At 39.8% G+C, this 21,544-nt stretch overlaps 1 protein-coding gene across 13 annotated transcripts in view; it reads right to left on the bottom strand.

Moving 5' to 3' along the window:
* The window catches only part of Cntln (centlein), a 274,806-nt gene that overhangs the window by 33,969 nt on the left and 219,293 nt on the right, over positions 1-21,544 (bottom strand). For 12 of the 13 annotated variants that reach the window (NM_001438394.1, NM_001438395.1, XM_087550987.1 and 9 more), the window contains 4 exon segments: positions 77-214; positions 1,220-1,346; positions 2,876-2,973; positions 6,887-7,078. In NM_001438394.1, the coding sequence (NP_001425323.1) occupies positions 77-214; positions 1,220-1,346; positions 2,876-2,973; positions 6,887-7,078 (555 nt within the window). 13 annotated transcript variants of the gene reach the window in all.

Below are 21,544 nucleotides of genomic sequence, written 5' to 3'. Positions count from 1 at the left end.
CATATTGATGTAGGGTGACAGCATTAAAAATGAGAACAGCATCACTGCATTCAAATCTGGACGTTCTGACGCATACCTTTTTTTCTAACTCCTCTTTACTTTTCTGATACATCTGTTCATACTGTGATTTCTCTTTCACAGCAACGCTAAGTCTTTGCTTTAGTGAATCAACTGATACCTTCTTGTTGGAACATTCTTCAGTTAATGTCTTTACCTGCAATAAAAGTACAAAGGTAATTACTGTTAGCAAGTGCATTAAAGAAGCATACTACATTGTATCATCAGAAACTGGATAGGTCTAATTGAATTCACTGTCTCATAAACTGTATCAAATTAAAGTAGTCTACTTGTAGTGTTCACATTATGAAGAATCTAGCAATTCTTAATAACCAAACTAAAACATATGATATGTATAATAATAACATTCTTTATATAGTTCAAAGAATAACAGAAGAAATTGCTTTCCATTTGAAGCTTAAAGCCACTAAAGAAATAATTACTTAAGCAAGCATTTTTAAGCTATATCTGAAATGATTTGAAGTGAAAATATGAAAGAGAGGCTAGAAAGACAGCTTGGTAGTTAAGAGCATTTGTTTCTCTTACAGAGGACACAGGTTCAATTCCCAAGACCCACGTGGCAGCTCACAACCATCTTAAGCTTAAATTCCAGGGGGTCTGAGTCCCTCTGACTACCACAGGCACCAGGCATGCATGTGGTGCACAGATAAACATTCACATAAAACACGAATACACATTTTAAAAAGTTAAAGCTTTGTGGGTTGCATAAAGATCATTTGAAAATTTAAACAGCACTGGTACATTAGTCCCATTCTGTCCCTTTACACAGTAGGTTTAAATAATATAAAACATTAAATAGGAACATCATATGTACAACACACATACTACATACTTTAAAAATTAAGTGTTTTCCTGCATAGAAGAACACAAATAGGCAGACTCTGTATGTCTACTATGTGTGGAATTGTGGAGTTTTGAATTCTGAAACAAATAAAGATGGCATAACTATATAACTGCATATACATATATATTCTTTAATTATATATGTGTATACACATATGTATATCCTTTAAGTATATGTGTACATATATAGATATATATCATGTATGTATTCTGCACAGATGCTCAATACTAAATATTTATGCTAAAATGATATTTAGAAAGTAGAAAATAATTTATTAGTGAACACAAAAATTGGTACCTTTTTTTCAAGAGTTCCTAACATTTCATTAAAACTCTCATTACTTTCTGAATTTATTTTCTGTCGAAATTTCAAGTCCTCAATCAGGTGTCTTTTCATGGTTATATCTCTCTCCATTCGAGACATCCTTAAGGGAGAAGAATTTAACAGGAGCAGAAAGTATCTGGATATACTGTACCCATGATCAATCCTATTGTTAGTTTTAAAGCTGATATTAATGCCACTATATCAGTAAAATAAATTGCATTTTAATAAGCATCTAAGTATCATGTTTTAGCAAAATCCATAATACAGTCGTGACTGTTATTATTACATATTTGCATTATAGAAAAAGAAAGTAACTGAGAAAGATCATTATAATTTATAGAATTTATGAAACTTAGATTATACTTAAATTTTTTGCATTGTTTAGATATATTGAAGTGATACTTAGAGACTATCAATTCCTAACAATGTTAAGAATCAATACTCTAATTTGGTTAAAAATGTAAAACTCCTGCCATATGCAAAGAACCTGTACTCAGGCACACTAACTTTTACCCCTCAGTGGGGCTGACTTCACTTATCGGTTCACCTTATGATGCTACGTACTGTATTCGCAATGGTGACTTCAGTGATCTCTACTCCTGTAACTATGGCGCCACTGTGATGGCAAGGGACAACAGCTCATACCAACTGGGCCCTGTTATCTCAGTCATTAGTTTCTTCTCGTTCCTCAGAAGAACTTCCTAAGTTGAGACTATTAGATTGAAGTGCAGAGTGAGTGGAGAGAGGAGCCAGTATTTAGAGTTTCCCTAGACTCTCGTGTCTCGTCATGGTTAGTGCTGAGACACTGCCCTTGGTCTATATATATTTCAAGACATTTTCAGATAAACAGAATCATTTTTATTTGGAGGGTTTGGGAGAGAGAGTTTCACACTGAAACCCAGCCTGGTGTGGGACTAACAACGAGGCCCAGGTAGACCTCAGCTTCATGACGATCTTCTTGCTTTGGACTTTCTAAGGCTGGAATGACAGGTACAAACCACCAGATTCTGCCAGTATCCTCTGTCTACGTTTTATTTATTAGTATGTTAAGTTTCACTCCTAGTACTGCCTATAGGTAGTCATATGGGCAATTTATCAATGACATGTTCTATCTAAGCAGATAATCACATAAAAGCTCTAACAGTTACAAAGCGCAAAGAAAGAGAACCATATTTGCTCAATAGTAAGGAAATGAAAACGCCTTTAAAAGTAATATATATAAAAGAACCGCTAGTTACGTTATGAGCAAACAAAACTTTCAAATTTGACCTCAGCTTTATAAAACTAGGAATTAACCCTATTCAAGTACTAATCTGTATGTTCTCTTAGTCTTAGAACTGTAGGTTTTGGTTTAGACTTAAAATCATTAATATATATTTATCCAAATTATGCTTAATAGGTAAAACTGGAGTTAAATATTTTACTCTAATTAAAAACAGAAACCTGGTTGTCATCAATCATGCTATGTGTGTATTGCTGAAAATTCCATCTTATGTTGGCTTAAAATGATCTTAAAATAGTAAAAAATTCCATTGTTAAATAAAGGTACTGTTCTCAGAGAGGAATGGTGAAGAGAGCTGACGGCCACTAGGTGGCAGCAAACACAACAGATAGAAGCACGCCGCCTACTTCTCCTGCATCGCCTTCATGTGGTCATCCTTCGCCAGAAGTTCCAGCTTCAGCGACTTCACACTCGAGGACTGCTTAGTGAGTTCGTTAGTTGCATTCTGGGTTAAAACAAACATATATTTCAGCTTATCTTTTTTAGATCTAAAACAAAGGCACTGGTTTGAGAAAGAATAACACATTTGTTTTAATTATGCGAACAATGACTACAATGTACTTTTATTATTTGATTATCTTATATTTTACAAATAAGATTACATATTTATAACAGAGTCATTATATAGCATTCCAGACCATAGAGGAACGTACAGGAATCAAATATTTTAATGGGAAATAGGAATTCTCTGAGTAAAGTGTAAACGTGCAATTTAAGAATATTAATGGCTCAGATAAATCACTTAAAATGAATGATAGATTTACTCAAAAGCTGAATTAGATTAAATGTGATCCCAAATAACTTGCTATTCCCCCTAAAATGTGTAACAACCACTTGCCAATTCTTAGAATCTGGTCTCATCTGTGATTTGCTTTCACCAAGAGAACATGGCTGAAATGACACTGTGTAAATTCAAATCTGGGCCCTCAAAGCCCCGGGCCTCTGCCTTTGTGCTCTAGGACTGGTGCCCTGGGGCCACCTTTCTGGAAGACAGTTCCAAGGCCATGTGCAGGTACCGAGGTGCTGCAGGGGACAGCTAGCTGGGCACCTGCCAGCTCGGGTGTGAAGGCCATGCTGCACCTCCCAGCCTGGCAAACAAATCTTAAGAATGAGGGAGCCCAGAAGTGAGCAGAAAAGGAATAATAGACCATGAACTGCACTGGCCCAGTGATATTTGAGGATAATCTGTTCTAGAATATTAACTGACAATCTTATTAACACTAAATTTCTCTTTGTTTGAACTTACTAAGAGTAGTAATTATTACTTAAGGATTATACATAATTAATATATTTCAAAGCAGATTAGCTTTGAGTTATTTCTCGCTCATCCCACCTAGGAATCAGGAGATCACAGTATCAAGACCGCTAACTTCATCTTGATTCAAGTTAAAGTTAAATGGATAATCTGAAGCATCACTTAATCCTGTTGGCATTTTAGCTTTTCTGTTCATATGTCATTGTTAATTTACTTGAGTTACACATCTGTTAAGTTCAGAAAGTGTTAAACAAATAGGAACAGAATAAACTTTTAATTTCTGCCAATCTCTGGGGTTTTTTTCTGCTCTCAATATTCCTGCCTAAAGCATTCATCCTGTCCCTTACTTTGTACCCCCAAATCCAGTGTTCCTGAAGCATTTTCTGTTGAAAAGTAAAACAAACGAACTTAGTACTTTATTTAAAACAAAAAGCAAAAGGCAGTATGCGAAGTCCAATACTGTTTTCAAATGAGAATGTTCAGTGGATTTTAAGGCAGTTGTCTGATTCTATACTGCTTTGAGTCTTAAAGCTCTATTTTATGTAGCTAAAAGTGCTGAATCCATGACTTGTGGGTAATAGAGGGACTAGTGAACTAAAAATGAAATGATGGTGATATCTCCATCATTTATTGGAAAGCACTTCCGTTATTTTAGCTTTTATTATCTACCTGAGTCTACCTCCCTAGAGTTCCTTGAGGAAACCTGTTTAATGGGGCAAAAGAAGACAGAGAGAACACACACGAGATCTGCATATAACCAAATGCTCCAGTTGCTGAAAAGTGGGTAAGAGATGAACAGAAAGGCCCTGAATTAGATGAAAGAAGCAGGCAGACCTTTACTAGATTAACATCTAAACAATGTTTCTAAGTCTCGGCTAGAAATGGCTTCCTAGTTAATCACCATTAGAGTCTTCTATCTGCTGTGAGTTAAATTGTATCCCCATAAAATCATAGCTGAAGCCCCCACGTAGCCTCCAGTATTTCAGAATGTGCTGTTTGGAGATGTTTCTTTAAAAGGGTAACAGGTAAGATGAGGTGTATCCTAATATAATATGACGGATGTCTTTGTAAAATAAGACACAGATATCTTTGAAGGAAGACCACGTGGAGACAAAGGTAGAAGGCTGCTCTCTACAGGGCAAGAAGCAAGGCCTGAGCAGACAGCAACACTTTCATTTTACCCTGCCAGCCCGCAGACCTTTCTGAGAAGTAGCGGCTTTCATGCTGGTGTTTGTTTTCGTTGGTGTTGTTTTAAGGTCTCACTGTGCAGTTCTGCCTGTTCTGGGACTCACTATGTGAGTCAGGCAGGCTTCATTCTCAGAGATCTGCCTGCCTCTGCCTCCAGAGTGCTGAGATTAAACTCAGGCAGCACCAGGTCTAGCTGAAAAAGACATGTTTTTAAGCCAGCCAGTCAGTAGTTATTTTCTTATCACAGTCTCAGCAAACCAATTTGAAATATTGAAACAAATTTTGAGGAGCAGGGTCATGGACTTAATTCTTTCCAGAAAATTCCTATTCTAAAACATAGAGCAGGATGAAAGCAAACATTATCCTTCTTGTCTCTCCACAGACAGACCCCTGTCCAAAGCCTACAGCATCCACACGGACAACCAAGCTGCTTGAGGCCTTCTCTGGCCTTGACTTTGTCTCACTTCCCTTCAGAAACTAGACAGATATTTATACATAAGTAAAAATCATAATGTAAATGTCTTATCTCATGGAGACTGGTATAGATAGGCTCATTATGTTAGTCTATATTTAAATTTTAAATTGTTAGAATGTCTGCGGCAAGCAAAATCAAATAAGTCAAATATAACTCAACTTAATAATGCTGACGCTATCATTCTGTTTTCTGGGTGAGAAGCTAAATTAGGAATATGAATACTTAAAGTATGTCGAAGAACAGTAACTCAACATCTCCACAGAAAATAAAGACAAGAACAATGGCCCCACCTTCAGGTGTATGAAAAGTAAGCATGGAAACATTTAATTTAAAAACTGTATTTATATTTCCTAGACAAAAATACATTTCAAGAGAATGCACATGCTCCAAAATGTGTACACTTTTTCTTTACATTTCTAGGATGTATGTTCTTCATGTAAAAACTGTCTCAAGGAGCTATGCAAGAGGCACCCCAATTAATGCCATTTCACAACTGATTGTTACTGATGATAGCATGAGCAATGGTCAGGCTTACATTTGACCCTTTTTGATCTCACTTAAACCCTGCTCAAAACTTCATGCTCTGGGCTGAGAGCAGCCATGCACATACTCGCTAGTTTGCCATCGACTGCCCTTGTTGCAGTCACTTACACAATTATAAAGCACTCCGTGCATTTCCAGTTAGACCCTCCCTGCCTGGGATGCCTACCATAGCATCCTGGATCCACTGCTGTCAGCCTCCAGCCTGCAATCCTCACTGAAGAAAACAGTTACATGTGGGAAAAATAATGTTTGTATAAAGAATGCAGAAAAATAAGCTTTCTGTTTAAAGCACATGGATCTTGCTTCTTGCAATTCTATTTAAACTAAGATGAGCCTCACTTTTAAGTTACTGGCAAGTTATCTGGGGTTAGATAGAAACTTATATAAACAAGAAGAATTCTGAGTATCCTCACCCCAGTTTAACTTGCTGTGGACAATCAAAATAACCTGTCTCTGGGTTTCCTTTCTCCCCAGGCCCATGCCTTGCTTCCTTGAGTCCTATCTCCAGCCAACAACTAAATAAAACTAGTAGGAAGTTGACAGGAGGGAAGAGCTCCTACTGTGTCAACACAGTGTGTCTGAAAGGAGTCAGTTCATCTGGAACAAGACACAGAGAACATCAGGAGTTGAATGCCATAGAAGGCAGTGGCTACATTCCTTTAGCTCCTAAGGTGGGATGTCAGGGTGCTTATTAGTCTATGAAAACAAAAACTAAATAGAAACTGTAGAAAGAGAACTGAGCTATGAGATTTGAAAGACTTATTCAGCTGCAATATTCATGATTTTTGGAATAGTTTATCGTGGTGACTTTTATTCAACTAAATTAGAATCCATTAAGTATCTTTAAGTATGCAGTGACTTACTGGATGTTTTGAACCTATCATACTGTATACTCACCTTTAGTTTACACTGCAATTGCTTTATTTCCAAATCCGTGCTCCTTGAAGGACCCAGTGTGGTAACTTGTATCTGTGGGGCCATTATTCTGGAAACTTCTTCTGCCAAGCTTGTGATGTCAGATGAAGACTCCACTTTCTTCAACAAATCTTCTTTCTCTTTTCGAAGTTCAGCTAAATCAAGAGTTAGCTTCTTAAAAAAAAAGATTTCATGAAAACATTCAGAGTTAATGATTGGAAGAATAAATTTCACAGGATAGAAAATGTCAAATAATTAAATTAATTACAAAATAGTTATAAAAACATTACAAAAATTCTAAACTCTCCCAGGTTTTAATTAGTGTCAGAGAGTTTATCAGGTTAAAATCAACAAATAAGAGTTTGTTGGTCTTTTTTCATAATGACCATTGCTTTCACATCTACATGGGACACACACATACACACACACACACACCACACACACACACACACACACACACACACACACACACACACACACAGAGAGAGAGAGAGAGAGAGAGAGAGAGAGAGAGAGAGAGAGAGAGAGAGAGAGAGAGAGAGAGAGAGATTGGATAACACCGACTCCAGGGCGGCTGTACTTGGTAAGAGCCAAGCTGGAGCAGGGCAGGATAACAGATGTTAGTGTTCATTCCACTGGGTAGATCTTACTAACGTATGTAGCAGCCAAAACACTTCTCATTTAGCAACAGAAATGCTAAGTCCAATTAGCAGATGAGGCTTGTTAGGGATTTAGTTAAAATAAATACCATGCAAACAAACTCACTCAGTTTTATCTCCTTGAATGATAATTAATTGATCAGTCTTATTGTTCTGTTGAGGTGAAGTAATACTGTCCTATATCTGACATTTAAAATCATATTTTTGCTAAATAATATATTGTGAATGCTAGTATTTCTTCTTAATCTAGACAGCAGAACATCATGAGATCATCAGTAGCTTAACAACTCACAGCACTTTAAGAGAGTAAATAACTTCAATACTTTTTATTCCAAAGCTTATACACTGGTAATCGAACGCAAGGAACAACCACACAAAATGATTCTGAGATCCTTCTGACGAAGGAAAAATTCTTTCCTTGCTGACTTGCAACCAGGAGTAGCAAAGGATGCCATCAATCAACTAAGTGTATAGCAATATAAACATGTGATATGCTATACTGAAAACTATTTATGTTCAATGTATAGAAACATTCCCAATAAATCCACAATTAAGCATGTGCTTGTATATGTAAGCACATACCGTGAATATGAACACTTAATAACATGAATTCACACCTGGAGCTTAAAAATTTTGACAGCAAAAGATTATCCAAAGTGTGTTTTGGTTTAAAAACTATTTCTTTGGCCACCATGTTTTAGCACATGACCTAGTTGCATGTTTCTATAGTATTCCAGGGCAAATTTATTTATAAATTGTCACTAATAATTAATATCTAAACTTGAACTTATAATTTCTTTAAATCTGAAACTCTTCCTGGTACAATCAAAGATTGTCTCCTCTCTCCTCTCTATTAATTCTCTATGTCCAACCAACGTCCAGTTCTGTGCATTATGAAGTGTTTCTTATTTTCATTCTCATGTCACTCACTCAGTGCTAACATTGAATTCTATGTGGACTACATCTAGACCCCTCTCCCTGTTCTCCCCCAACCTTCCCCTACCTTCATGCCACTTCCCCACTACTTCCTCAACCAACACTGTGTGTCATTCCCTCATCTGAAGCCCTTCCAAGATATTTCATCCTGACAGAATAAAATTCAGCTGTTTGTAGTAACAGAAGGTTTAGCTTCTGTCTGTGTTCCAATAGAAGTCACCTGAAGTCAGTCTTGCCTGGTGCGCCCTACCAGAGGCTCAATACATTGCACCTTCTCAGTTGAGAAAGTACTCTTCTTCCTTGTACTTTTAAGGGAAAACTTTAACTTCTCTTAACAATGATTTTGTTGGCATTTCTCCTTTTCTTCTGCAAAGACATGTTTCTATCTCTTAGCTCCCACAACAAATGCATTTTATCTTGAAATCCTTGTATATATTAATTGTAGACAAGAATGGCTTTTAATCTGTGTTTTAATACATGCATATAAATGTATTTTGATCATATTGACCCCATTACCCTCTCTTGTCTCTCTCCCATCAATCCCCTTCTCTTCCCAACTAGTGCCCCTTCTAATTTTAGGTCTTTGCAATTAATTTATTCTTCTGGTGACCCAGGTAGTTTAATTAGAGTTCCTCCTGTTGCCACAGTTGAGGTGTTGTTGATAAACACATGGGCAATTCATCAATGGCTACAGAGAGAGAGAGAGAGAGAGAGAGAGAGAGAGAGAGAGAGAGAGAGAGAGAGAGAGAGAGAGAAAGAGAGAGAGGGAGAGAGAGAGAGGAGAGACAGAGAGAGACAGAGAGAGACAGAGACTGACTTCCTCTATATCTTCAAGAGCCCCTCCCCTTCTATGGTATAATGGTAACAGGTCCGTCTTCTGCGGGTCTTCTCAAGGATGCAGTGGCACAAAGATGGTTCTCCACAGCGCTTCCTCTAGCTGTCACATGCTTTCCACTCCTCCTCCCACAGTGTTCCCTGAGCCATGGAGGGACAGTGCAGACCTCCTATCCAGGCTGAGCATCCAACAGTTACCCATTCTTAGTACTCTGGTCAGGTATGAGTCCAAACCCTCCATGGAGAGATGCTCCTCTACTAATGGTCACAGCAGCACCAACCTCTGAGAGTGAGTTTCTCCCATGCACTGAGTTGGGGAGTGTAATTCTCAATTCTCTCCTGTTACTAAATCCTAGTAAATTCTAAATCCTTGAGCAATGACTATGCTCCATATACCTGTACACACAGGTTCACCATAATATCTAAAAATTATATAACGTGGTGGTTCACTTCACCCAAGGAGTGGCACTGTTAGGAGATAAGGCCTTGTTGGAGGAAATGTGTCACTGTGGGGGTGAGCTTTGAGACAGTCCCCTACCCCCAGCTGCCTAGAAGCCAGTCATCTTCTGGCTGCCTTTGGATCAGGAAGTAGAACTGGCAGCAACTTCAACACCATACCTGCCTACATGCTGTCATGCTACTCACCATGAGGACAGTGAGCTAAACCTCTGAAACTGTAAGCCAGCCCCAATTAAGTGTTTGCCTTCAGAAGAGTTGCCTTGTTCATGGTGTATCTTCAAAGAAATGGAACCCTAACTAAGACATATAGTATTTCAGAACAAAGAGAAACTTCTAAATTTTTCAAAATTCCTTATGTATAGTACAAACATACTATAACTACAACATGCCAAGGGAAGCCTTTGTTTCTTACATAGTAGCTTATATCATGCAAATGAAGACACTCATTGGTAATAATGGGATTTTACTGAGACAGTTTGTCCCAGAATATCTTTAATTCTGATGTTAATACTATGGAGCTAAATTAAACTTTTGAGATTACTTCTTGTGAACAGATAACTCATGGCCACAGTTATTAGTGGACTCTCACGTCCCTCAGGAAAGTGGGTTTGATGAGGCTTTCTTTCGTTTTTTATAAGTATAGAACATCACAGCTTTATTTCTTCCATGCTAGCACACTCTTAACATCATGAATGGATCTTTAAAAGACATCCATATATACATGTAAAAATAAATTTAGCAATGATAAAAAGTCACCTAAAGAAGAAACAGTGAAATCATGGAGAAGGCAAACAGGAATAATGCTGGTTCACTAGAGAAAATAATACTTGAGGCTGGCAATGGTTATATATGCATATAGTTTAGTTTATAGAGTACCTGTCTCACAGGTATGAGCCTGAGCTTGACCCCAATACTATCTCTTAGTTACAGTTTCCACTGCTGTGAAGAGACATCATAACCAAGGCAACTCTTATGGAGAACAACATTCAATTGGGGCTGGCTTATGATCTCACAGGGTCCGTCCATTGTTATCTTGGCAGTGTCCAGGCAGGCATGGCTCTGGAGGAGTCAGGAATTCTACATCTTGGTCTGGGGGAAACAGGAGAAGACTTTCTTTCATGTGGCTAGGAGGAGGATCTCAAAGCCCAGCCCCAAAAGTGACACACTGCCTCCAACAAGGCCACACCTCCTAACAGTGCCACTTCTTGGGCCGAGCATACTCAAACCAACAGAGTGGGTTAGCATGTTCCTACTCAGGAGGATCGTTAAGTGTAAAGTCATCCTCAACTACATAGTGAGGCCAACCTGGGATATCTGAGACCCTGTCTACACACACACACACACACACACACACACACACACACACACACACACGATGCGTTAGCCAGTATTTTAAATCTAAATCTACAGTTTATAAGTAATATTTCTAATATTTGATATATGTAGAATTCCCTCAAGATTTTTTTGACAAATGACTTTGGCTGTCTTCTGTCTCTCAGCTTATGAATTTGATATACTTGAGAAATTCTTTAGACAACTCAAGAAATGGACATAAATGTCTTTTGCTTATACTTGGTTTGATCTGTGAGAATGACTTTTTAGGCAGCCTTGTTATAAAGACAGCATGCTGTATAATCTGCCAATAAATTAATGTTGCCCTTAACATTGTGTTATTTTGTTATTAGTAATCTGAGTTTATTTTGTTCTTGTTTTTCCGTATTTAAGTAAACATTTAAGATGTTTATGCCCATAACACTCACAAGAGGAATAATAGAAAACAGATAGATGGACGATAATTTCTTTTACTTTTCTGAATCTCCTGTGCACACTGCAGGTTGGCCTCATCCTTCAGAAGTCACCTATCCGAGGAAAGCAGTTTTGAAGATGTAAAGTGAAGTCCTCTATGCAAGGGGCAGGATTATCAAGAATACTACTGCTCTGTGATAAGCGCCACTTAGGGAGCCTAGGAATGTGTTTTAAAGCTGAGGACACAGATGAGTAAAGTTTTGCTGAGTGTGTGTATATAATAATTCTATCATTTGTCTTAAGACAGAGCTTCAGTTTAGAGTCACTATGAAGTTCTTACTTATTAAAGATCAAGTCCTCTGCCTCTGAGCTTTCACCACAGGAGTCCTTCCATAGTCCTCTGAAACTATTCAATTCCAATGTTATCATCAGTTACAATAAGTATTGAGCCCTGTGTTAGTATAACTATAGTAAAACAATTCCAAGTAAAGGTTATAAGGCAGAACATAACACTATAAATTTAAATGAGCTACTACTAGCGTGTTACTAATTAAGAAGAATGCGCACATAGAACTGATGATCACTGTGTTATATTAAGCAAATGAGGCTGGTGTGGAACAGGGTATTCTGGGCAAGACAGGGCTATTCTCCTCCTGAACTCTCACCAGGTATAAACTGCTAGCAGAAGAACTGTACAAAATTACTACTAAGCCTCATCAAACCCACTTTCCTGGATCTACTAACATTCCATCAAGGAAAAGGGAAGGAACCCTAAAAGCTGTCTCCTTCCCTAGAGACTTATAGGCAGTTAACTGTTGATGGAAAGAGGGCCTCATCCTAAGGCTATGTCCTTTCTTCAGTATACACAGACAGTTAAACATTGCAGGAAGAAAAGGAGATTTTTTTTTCAGTGATATGGTCATTGATAAGGTATGCATGCCACTGTAGGTGACTCTTCACCCACATTCCTGCAAGTCCCTATGGCCCTGTTAAACTCACTGGTTTGTCAAGCTAAATTTGTAAGACATTGCTTCTTTAGTCTGTCATTGGTACCCAAGCTGGGATGAATAGACATTTATTTGTCTAAGAAATTTTCACACAGCACAGGCAGAGAGTGAGGATTGCATGATCCGATCATAGGTGGCATCTACATAAAGCTAACCTCACAGAAGGCAGAAGCAGAATGGTTAGCAGAGGCCAAGGGAAGGAGGGAAGGAAGGCACAAGCAGAGACTCATCAGTGGTACTAAATTTTACTTGGCTAGGAATAAGAAGGCCTGCTGTATACAGTAGGGTCACTATACTTTATGATGATGCAGTGGATACTTCAAAAGTCAAGAAGCAAGAATTTTGAATGTTTATACTGAAGAGAAATGACGAATTATTAAGACAGATATATTTAATACAATTTAAGCAGGATTCAAGTATACTGAAATATCACAAGGTACCATATATACATATACATACATATATATATTTCCTATATCAAATTTTATGTTTAAATTAAAAACATGAAACATTGAAAAATTAGGTAAATTATATTTAGATGGAAGAGTTACTCTTTGCAATGGACCTGAGTTATGACGCCGTTCTCAGCTAACTCTAAGGAACCACATCCTAACACTCTCATGCTTGCACAGTGATTGGGTTTGTTTATAAACGGGCTAGCACTGTAATGACTATATTGTATTAGGATGCTGTTCATGCAATGGCAGCTCCTAGCCAAGTGATTTGCAGTTAGGAGTACCCTGACTGCTCCTAATCTGGTCAGATGTGCCCTTAGAGAAAGGCTATGGACTCTCCTTGAGAAGGTGATTCCCTATCGGCATGAAGTGAGTTCCCATGTAGTCAGAGAACTACAAGCAGAGCTAGAAGACAAAGACCTAAGGGAGGTGCATTAGTTACTTACGTGATGCTGGGATCAAAGATTACAAAGCAACTAGAAGGAGGATTTATTTTGAATTGCAGCTCAAGGTTATGGTTAATTATGGTTGGTGGGCAGGCTAATTTTATGTCCACTTTATTCAAGCCAGAGTTATTGGGGAAGAGGACCCCTTGGTTAAGAAAATACCCTTACTAGATTGGCCTGTAATAAAACCAACATACAGCACTCTCCCATGGCCTCTACTTCAGCTCCTGTTCCCAGGTTCCTGCTTCAAGTTCCTACCATGACTTCCTAAGATGACGAGGTATGGGCTATAAGATTGAAGAGATCATTTCTTCCCTAAGTCGATTTTTCCCATGGTGTTTTATAACAGTAATAGAAGCACTAAAATATAATTGTTACCAGTCATGGGATATTGCTACAGCAGACCTCACCATGTGTTTTGTGAAGAACTGTGGTACATTTGAATATTGAGATAGAAAGGCACTGAGTGCTCAGAGCCCAGCGGGCTGTTTTGTTTATGTCTGGAAGAGAAGAACTTTGAGAGCAATGCAGCTCGTCGTGGAAGTCCGGCTGGTCAAGCTTCAGAGGAAAGTCAGAGAGTCCTCTAAATACTCAATCAGTACTGTTCAATAGTTTGACTTGGTAACTGTGTCCCTAGTTATCTGGAGCTGAAGAATCAGCTGTCACTGAGGAGAAATTTTCTGGGAAGTGTTTCTTCAGGATCAGCATAGAGGTGCTGTGGTTCAGAGAGGGCCAAACCTATACCTTGTGATAGCTGCAAAACTCAGTCATGTGTGAGAGTCTGCCAGGTGGCACTAGTTCTGAAGATGTGAAAGGGTAAGGGTCACAGAGAACCTTAGCACCATGTGGAAGGGTTGGGTTCCCTAAAGAGAGCACCGATGAAGGTGACTCACGGTTGCTGAGAGTCCAGCAGTTTGGAGGTACACGCACCATTGGACAACACAAAAACAACAGACAAGCAGTCACAGGGTAGAGCCAGCTTGAACTCAGAAGATGTGATATGTGTGCGTGAGAAGACCTTTGGGACTTAGAAAGTTGTGAGTCCCAGAAGGGTGACTGAGCACTGCACTGTTTAAATATAATCTGGTTTGTGACCATGCTATGATTCTTCCTTCTTGGAAGAAAGTACGTAGCCTTTTTTAAACTTTATTTTAAAGGAGCCAAAAGTTAAGAGACTTTGAACTTTTAAAGATGCTTTGGAGTTTTATAGATAATTGTGAGTCTTAAAGAGACTACAGATATTTTAGAGAGAGTGGCTATTTTAGAGAAAGTTGGAACTTGAAAGAGAATTTGGATGTTTTAAAGAAACAGAACTTTTAAGGTCCCTTAATTTTTAAAAGCTGTGGGATTGTTAAAAAGTTAGAATGTTTTATATTGTAATATTAATATTAACATAATGAGGAGAAAGAAAAGTTTTTAGTTGAATAATGATGTAGTTGTGTGTCAAACTGGCAAAGGGTCAATTATGATGGTTAGTTTTATCCCAACATGACACAAGCTAAAATCATTTGGGAAGAGGCATCTTTGAACAAACGCCTTGAGCAGACTAACTTGCGGGCAAGCCTGTAAGCAGCACTCCTCCATGGCCTCTGTGTCAGCTCTCAGACGTCTCTGGATGGTGGGTTACAAACTGCAAGAGGAAATAAACCCTTCCCCTCTCCTGTAAGCAGCACTCCTCCATGGCCTCTGTATCAGTTCTCAGACGTCTCTGGATGGTGGGTTACAAACTGCAAGAGGAAATAAACCCTTCCCCTCTCCAAGTTGATTTTTGGCCTGGTGTTTGACTACAGCAACAGAAACGCTAAGGCAGTTAAAAGTGATGTGGTTGGAGCGCCCAGCAGCTGTGCACACTGGACCCACAGTGGGGAGGCAGAAAGCAGTGAATGCCCATGCTTAGCTTATTTTCTCCTTTCATTTGGTTCAGTAGCCATGCCCATGGAGGGGTGTTCCCCACAGCCACCATGTGTCTTTCTGCATCTTGATCATCCTTCACAGGCGGCATGGCAAGAGGCTAACCTAATTTAGATAATCCCTCATAAATGCACCTGCAGAGTGGTCGCCTAGGTAGGGCTACATTCTATCATGTTGGCAATCAGTATTAAATATCACAATTAACTCCTAATTAACTTGACATTAAAAAATATTACTTTAGACCCATAATCTTCTACCCTTTGTCTCCATGTCCATGTCTCATGTCCATGCCCCAATGCAAAATATATTCAGCCCAAAGAGTAGCTGTAATTTTTCATGTTTTCAGTACTGTTTAGATATGAAAAGTTTCTTCCGAGACTCAATGCAATCTCTTTACTTTGAACCCTAATTTCATTGTAAAACACACTATATAATTTCAATAAACAAAGGCACAATTTTAATGTTTCCATTCTAGAGAGAAGATTAGGGCATAGCCAAGAATGATGAGATCAGAGGAAAATTAACCCAGGAGGGCCAACCAGATTTTACATCTCCATGTCTAGCACCTTGGACACATGGTGGATTCTCTGTGTACCAAAGGCTCTGCTGCTTATAGTGCAGTCCCTTATATAGTGCAGTCCCTTATAGTGCAGTCCCTTATAGTGCAGTCCCTTATATAGTGCAGTCCCTTATATAGTGCAGTCCCTTATAGTGCAGTCCCTCTCTCAGACAGTCCCAGTCCATACTAGCAGCTTTACTTTCCAGACAACCAAGATCTTGGCATCGCCAGAACCCTGGGGTCTCCACTGAAAGGCATGCTCCATCTTCAGAGTTTTATGAAATGGCCTACAGGACCTCCTTATAGGGACTCAGACCCTTGCCTCATGTTGCCTGGCCTCAGCTGCTCTCTGGATCCATAAATAAAGACTCCATTAAACCCTTAACTTTATATCTTTCATACCCACAAAAACTGTGACCTATGGAGCACATTGCCACTTTGTTGCCTGCTTGGGTGGAGCCTACCTCCCTGTAGTACAGTCCCATAAGGTTCTGGGTGCTGACCCCAGGAAAACATTTCCCTGAGAAGCTGCATTTGAATAGGAGCAGGGTCATTCTCTGATTCAGTTGAGGCTCTCTCATTAGACATGAATTTGCATTTTCATGCAGCCATCAATGGCTGTGGGTCTTGCCTTTGGGTACCATTCCTAATGATCCAATAAAGAGACTAAGGTTTCTTTCCATCAATTACTGAGTCGTCTTTGTCTGTGCTCTCCTTGTCTGTGATGTTAAATTTGCTCTACAACTCTCTCCAGCACACTTTCCACTGTCATTCCCTTTCTGGTTCCTCTCACTGTGAATAGAAGTAAGTACACTGAGTTGTAGTCATGCCACATCCTGAACGCTATGGCTTTGAACTCCTCTCTGCTAAAGGAATTCATCCACCAATCCTGTACTCAGCCTCACAGAAGTTCTCAGGACACATGCGGGATGGAGCCAGATCCTTGTAAGAACATTCTACAATTGGCCCCTAGTTCAGTTCTTGATAGAGTTATTGTTCCTCTCTGAAAATTCATGAGCTGGCCCTTCAATGTCTGCCTTGAATGGCCCACTAAGTCTGAGTTTTAGTACAAAGTTCCAGATTCTTCCACATTTCTTTTACAAACCAGCTCCAAGGTCTAAGAACCACACGGCCATATTTATCACAGCATAAGCCTTGCTTCTTAGTACTGATTTTCTTTAATTTTAATTATATCTTTGCTGTGACAAAGTACATGACAAAAATCTTAAGTCGGGGATATTTTACATTGCTCCATAGTTGCAGGTCATGGTCCATCACGGCAGAGGTCACACTGACAGGAGCTTAAGGCTGCTAAGTCTACGCCACAGAAAGGGAGGCAGCTTGGCTGACACATTGACTACAACTTGTAAAACTCTGATCCAAGGGCCCTACTAGGCTGTGTCTGACTCCTGACCCAAGGAAGACAGGATGTAAGTAAAGTATATGTTCTTTTTAAGGTGTTAGGGTAATACTGTGTGCATCACAGAAACTATGTAGGTTATAACTTAAAAATAAAAACTAACAAAATCCCAGCTCCTTCCTCCCCCAGCCTAGCCTGTTACCTCACCTCCAGTAAGGATCACAAGCCCATGGCATGAAGTTTAAATAACATTCTCATTCCAATTTTATCTGACCCATAATTTTGTATTAATGTTATTTCTTTGATTTTTTTTTTACAGAAAATGTTTCATATTCTCTAATTTTTTAAAAAACTTATTTTGTGTGTGTTCACATGTGCCCACTTGGGAAGAGGGTACCACAGTACACATGTGGGAGTCATAAGACATCTTTGGGAGTTAGCTCTTTGCTTCCTATATGTCTGCTCTATGACTCAGACTCTCAAACTCGGATCATTAGGCCTGGTATTAAGTACCATCTTGCTAGCTCACATGTTCAATTCTGTATGCTAGTATCAGTGGATACTAGCTCCGCACTTGTGGTTTAATTGGCCACCAAACTCTCAGGCTAGAAGCTTCCTTTCAATGTCTTCAGCATGGAATCTGGAGATTCATGGACATGGTAAATAAGTCACCCTTCACCTTATCTTCCTTGTTTCTACTGTGGGACTTCATATACAAGTCACTTCTATTATTACTGGGCTTCACCATGACATTTTCCAGAGCATCTGGATATGAGAACCTAGATTTAGAATTTGACTCAGTATTTATCATTCATCCCCCCCTCCCCTGCATACCATGTGCCATAGAGTCTGTGTTTTCAATGATAAATAAAGAAGCTACGAGCTAACCTTTTGGTAGCTAAATCTAGACCCAGTAACATTCATCAACAGATTATTCTAAGTTTATTAGCTACACACTGCACTATTGTAACAGATATTCACAGTATAAAAATTACCATAAACTTAGCAGCTTAGAAATAAAATCTGCTTATTAATTCCATTCCTTGGGTCAGGTGTGAGGCACAGCTTAGCAGGTTCTTATATCAGACTATCACAAGGAGTGTTTCTCTTTCCTCAATAAGGTATAGGCTAGAGAGCAGTGGCCAGGAAGAAAACAGGTATAACCTTCAAGTGCTTGTCCTGAATGAAGTACTTTCCCCAGGTACATTCCCCCCTTTTAAAGTTTGTACCACTTTACAAAATAGTTCTCATCATATAGGGCCCCTTGTCCAACACATGAGCCTGTTGGACACATCTTAACATAATAGTGAACATTTTAGAGAACGAAGGGAGTCGCTCTTACCCTCAGGGCAGTTTCGTAAACACTATCCAGTTTCCTTCCCTGTATCCCCATGATATACTCTATTCCCCAAACTAAGGACAGCATCAATGCCCACACACTACCCTGAGTTTGAGCTTTCCCACTGGGAAGGAATCGATCAGAGCATAGGTAAGTAGCTGCAAGGTGGTCCTGAGGAAAGAGAGTGCTCTTCTTCCCCAGCAGGGAACCTGGGTAAACATTTTTATGTCCAAGAACAATGAAACAGGGCCAATGCAAAATATTCTAAAGACCCAATATAGACAAGAACAGGGTTTACAAAGAAGACTGAAACACTTGCCAATCACTTCCCAGTGTTAAAGTCCCACAGAGACTGATTTGGGCAGCTCCAAAGAGCAAAGCACTGAAGAGACTGAGACACTGAATGAAACAATGCCCAGGATGCTCTGTGCTGTGCAGGTAACAATGCATTGAGTATTCACATACATTAGAAGGAGAGCAGTGGGACAGGAGCAGAACAGGGTACCTTTCTTAGGATAAAGAGAGATTCTGGGCTCTTTTTTTCTGGACAATGACCACCATATGGTGTCCAAAGACACTGTTTGCCTGCCCTGTCTACTTCTCACCACCAGAGTAAAAATTTAACCTGTTCCTCATTTCTAAAAATTACAGTACTTTTGTTTTGAAAGTAGGATCTAGAAAAGCAGTAAGACATTGGATGGTGTGCTATTGTTACACACAGAGCTTTGGGAAGCAAAGATGGGTGGCAGAGAGAGCTTTCCTGCCCACACCAGAGCAAAAGTCAGAGGGTTGCTAGATTGTGGTCTTTGGTCTCCACTATAGAAACGTGTGTGTGTGTGTGTGTGTGTGTGTGTGTGTGTGTGTGTGAGAGAGAGAGAGAGAGAGAGAGAGCGAGAGAGAGAGAGAGAGAGAGAGAGAGAGAGAGAGAGAGAGAGAGAGAGATTGAGACTGACTGAGACTGACTAAGACTGATTGTGTAGCTCAGGTTGTCCTCAGACTTTGACATTATTGCTTCAGCCCTCAGGGTTGGGATTATAGACGCAGGTCACCATACCTGGATCCCCACATCTTCACTCTTAAATTCTTATTAGGACTCACTAAGGACAATGGTGCTGAATACAAAAGTCAAAATTCACTTACATTCTCTCACTCTCTTTTTGCTTGTTCTTATAGAAGAAGCAATTTACAATTTTATTTGGGCATAGGGAAAAACTTCCTGAACAGAACTCCAATGGCCTATGCTTTAAGATCAACAATCAACAAATGGGACCTCATAAAACTGCAAAGCTTCTGTAAGGCAAAGGACACTCTCATTAGGACAAAATGGCAACCCTCAGATTGGGAAAAGATCTTTACCAATCCTCTATCTGATAGAGGGCTAATGTCTAATATATATAAAGAACTCAAGAAGTTAGACTCCAGAGAGTCAAATAACCCTATTAAATGGGGTATGGAGCTAAACAAAGAATTTACAGCTGAGGGATATCCAATGGCTCCTAAAGGAATGCCCAACATCCTTAGTCATTAAGGAAATGCAAATCAAACAGACCCTGAAATTCCACCACACGCCAGTCAGAATGGCTAAGATCAAAAACTCAGGTGACAGCACATGTTGGGGAGGATGTGGAGAAAGAGGAACACTTCTCCATTGTTGGTGGGATTGCAAGCTCGTACAACCACTCTGGAAATCAGTTTGGCAGTTCTTGAGAAAATTGGAAATAGTTCTACCTGAAGTCCCAGCTATTCCACTCCTGGGCATATACACAAAAGAAGCTCCATCATGTAACAAAGACACATGGTCCACTATGTTCACAGCAGCCTTATTTATAACAGCCAGAAGCTGGAAAGTACTCAGATGTCCCTCAACAGAGGAATGGATACAGAAAATGTGGTACATCTACACAATGGAGTACTACTCAGCTATTAAAAACAGTAACTTCATGAAATTCATAGGCAAACGGATTGAACTAGAAATATCATCCTGAGTGAGGTAACCCAATCACAGAAAAACCACACATGATATGCACCCACTGATACGTGGATATTAGCCCAAAAGCTCACAATGCCCATGATACAACCTACAGACCATATGGAGAGTAAAAGGAAGACTCGAGTGTGGATGCTTCAGTACTGTATTGGGTTAGGGGTACAGGAAGATTGTGAGAAGTGGAAGGAGAGAAAGATAAGGGAGGGAGAAAGAAGGGGGAAGGAAATAAGGGTGGCAGTATCAGGAACTGGAGAAGTGAGAGAGGTACAAAGGGTCAGGAAATCGAGCAAAATAGGTTACAGGGGGGAAGAGGAACCAGGGGGATAGCCACTGGAGGGTTCCAGACTTCAGGGAAACATGAGGCTCCCAGGACCCAACAGGGATGACTTTAGCCAAAATGTGCAGAGAAGGGGGAGTCAGAACATGTTGAGACCACCTCCAATAGATAGGTACGGCCCCTGGTTGAGGGATGGGACCACCCACCCATCTCAAAGTTTTTAACCCAGAAATGTTCCTGTCCTAAGGAAGAACTGGGATAAAAAGTGGAACAGAGACTGAAGGAAGGGCAGGCCAGGGACTACCCTACCTGAGGATCCATCATGTTTGCAGACACCAACCCAACACTGTTGCTGTGGTGAAGAGGACCTGACAGGAACCTAGTGTGGCCGATTCTGAGGAAGTCCCTGTCAGCAACTGACCAATGCATATGCAGATGACGCTTGGAGCCAACCATCAGATGAAGCTCAGGGAACCGGGTGGGGGAGCTGGCAGAAGGACTGGAGGAGCAGAGCAGGATTACAACTCCACTGGAAGAACAACATAGGCTGGCCTGACCACCCAGTTCTCCCAGAGTCTAGACCTCCAACCAAGGAGTGTACCTGGAGGGATCCATGGCTCCAGATACATACATAGCAGAGGATGGCCTTGCCTGACAATAATGTG

Source organism: Rattus norvegicus, chromosome 5 (genome assembly GCF_021556685.1).
Source record: "Rattus norvegicus strain SHRSP/BbbUtx chromosome 5, alternate assembly SHRSP_T2T, whole genome shotgun sequence".
Taxonomy (NCBI): Eukaryota; Metazoa; Chordata; class Mammalia; order Rodentia; family Muridae; genus Rattus; species Rattus norvegicus.
This window is presented reverse-complemented; position numbering and strand designations above follow the sequence as displayed.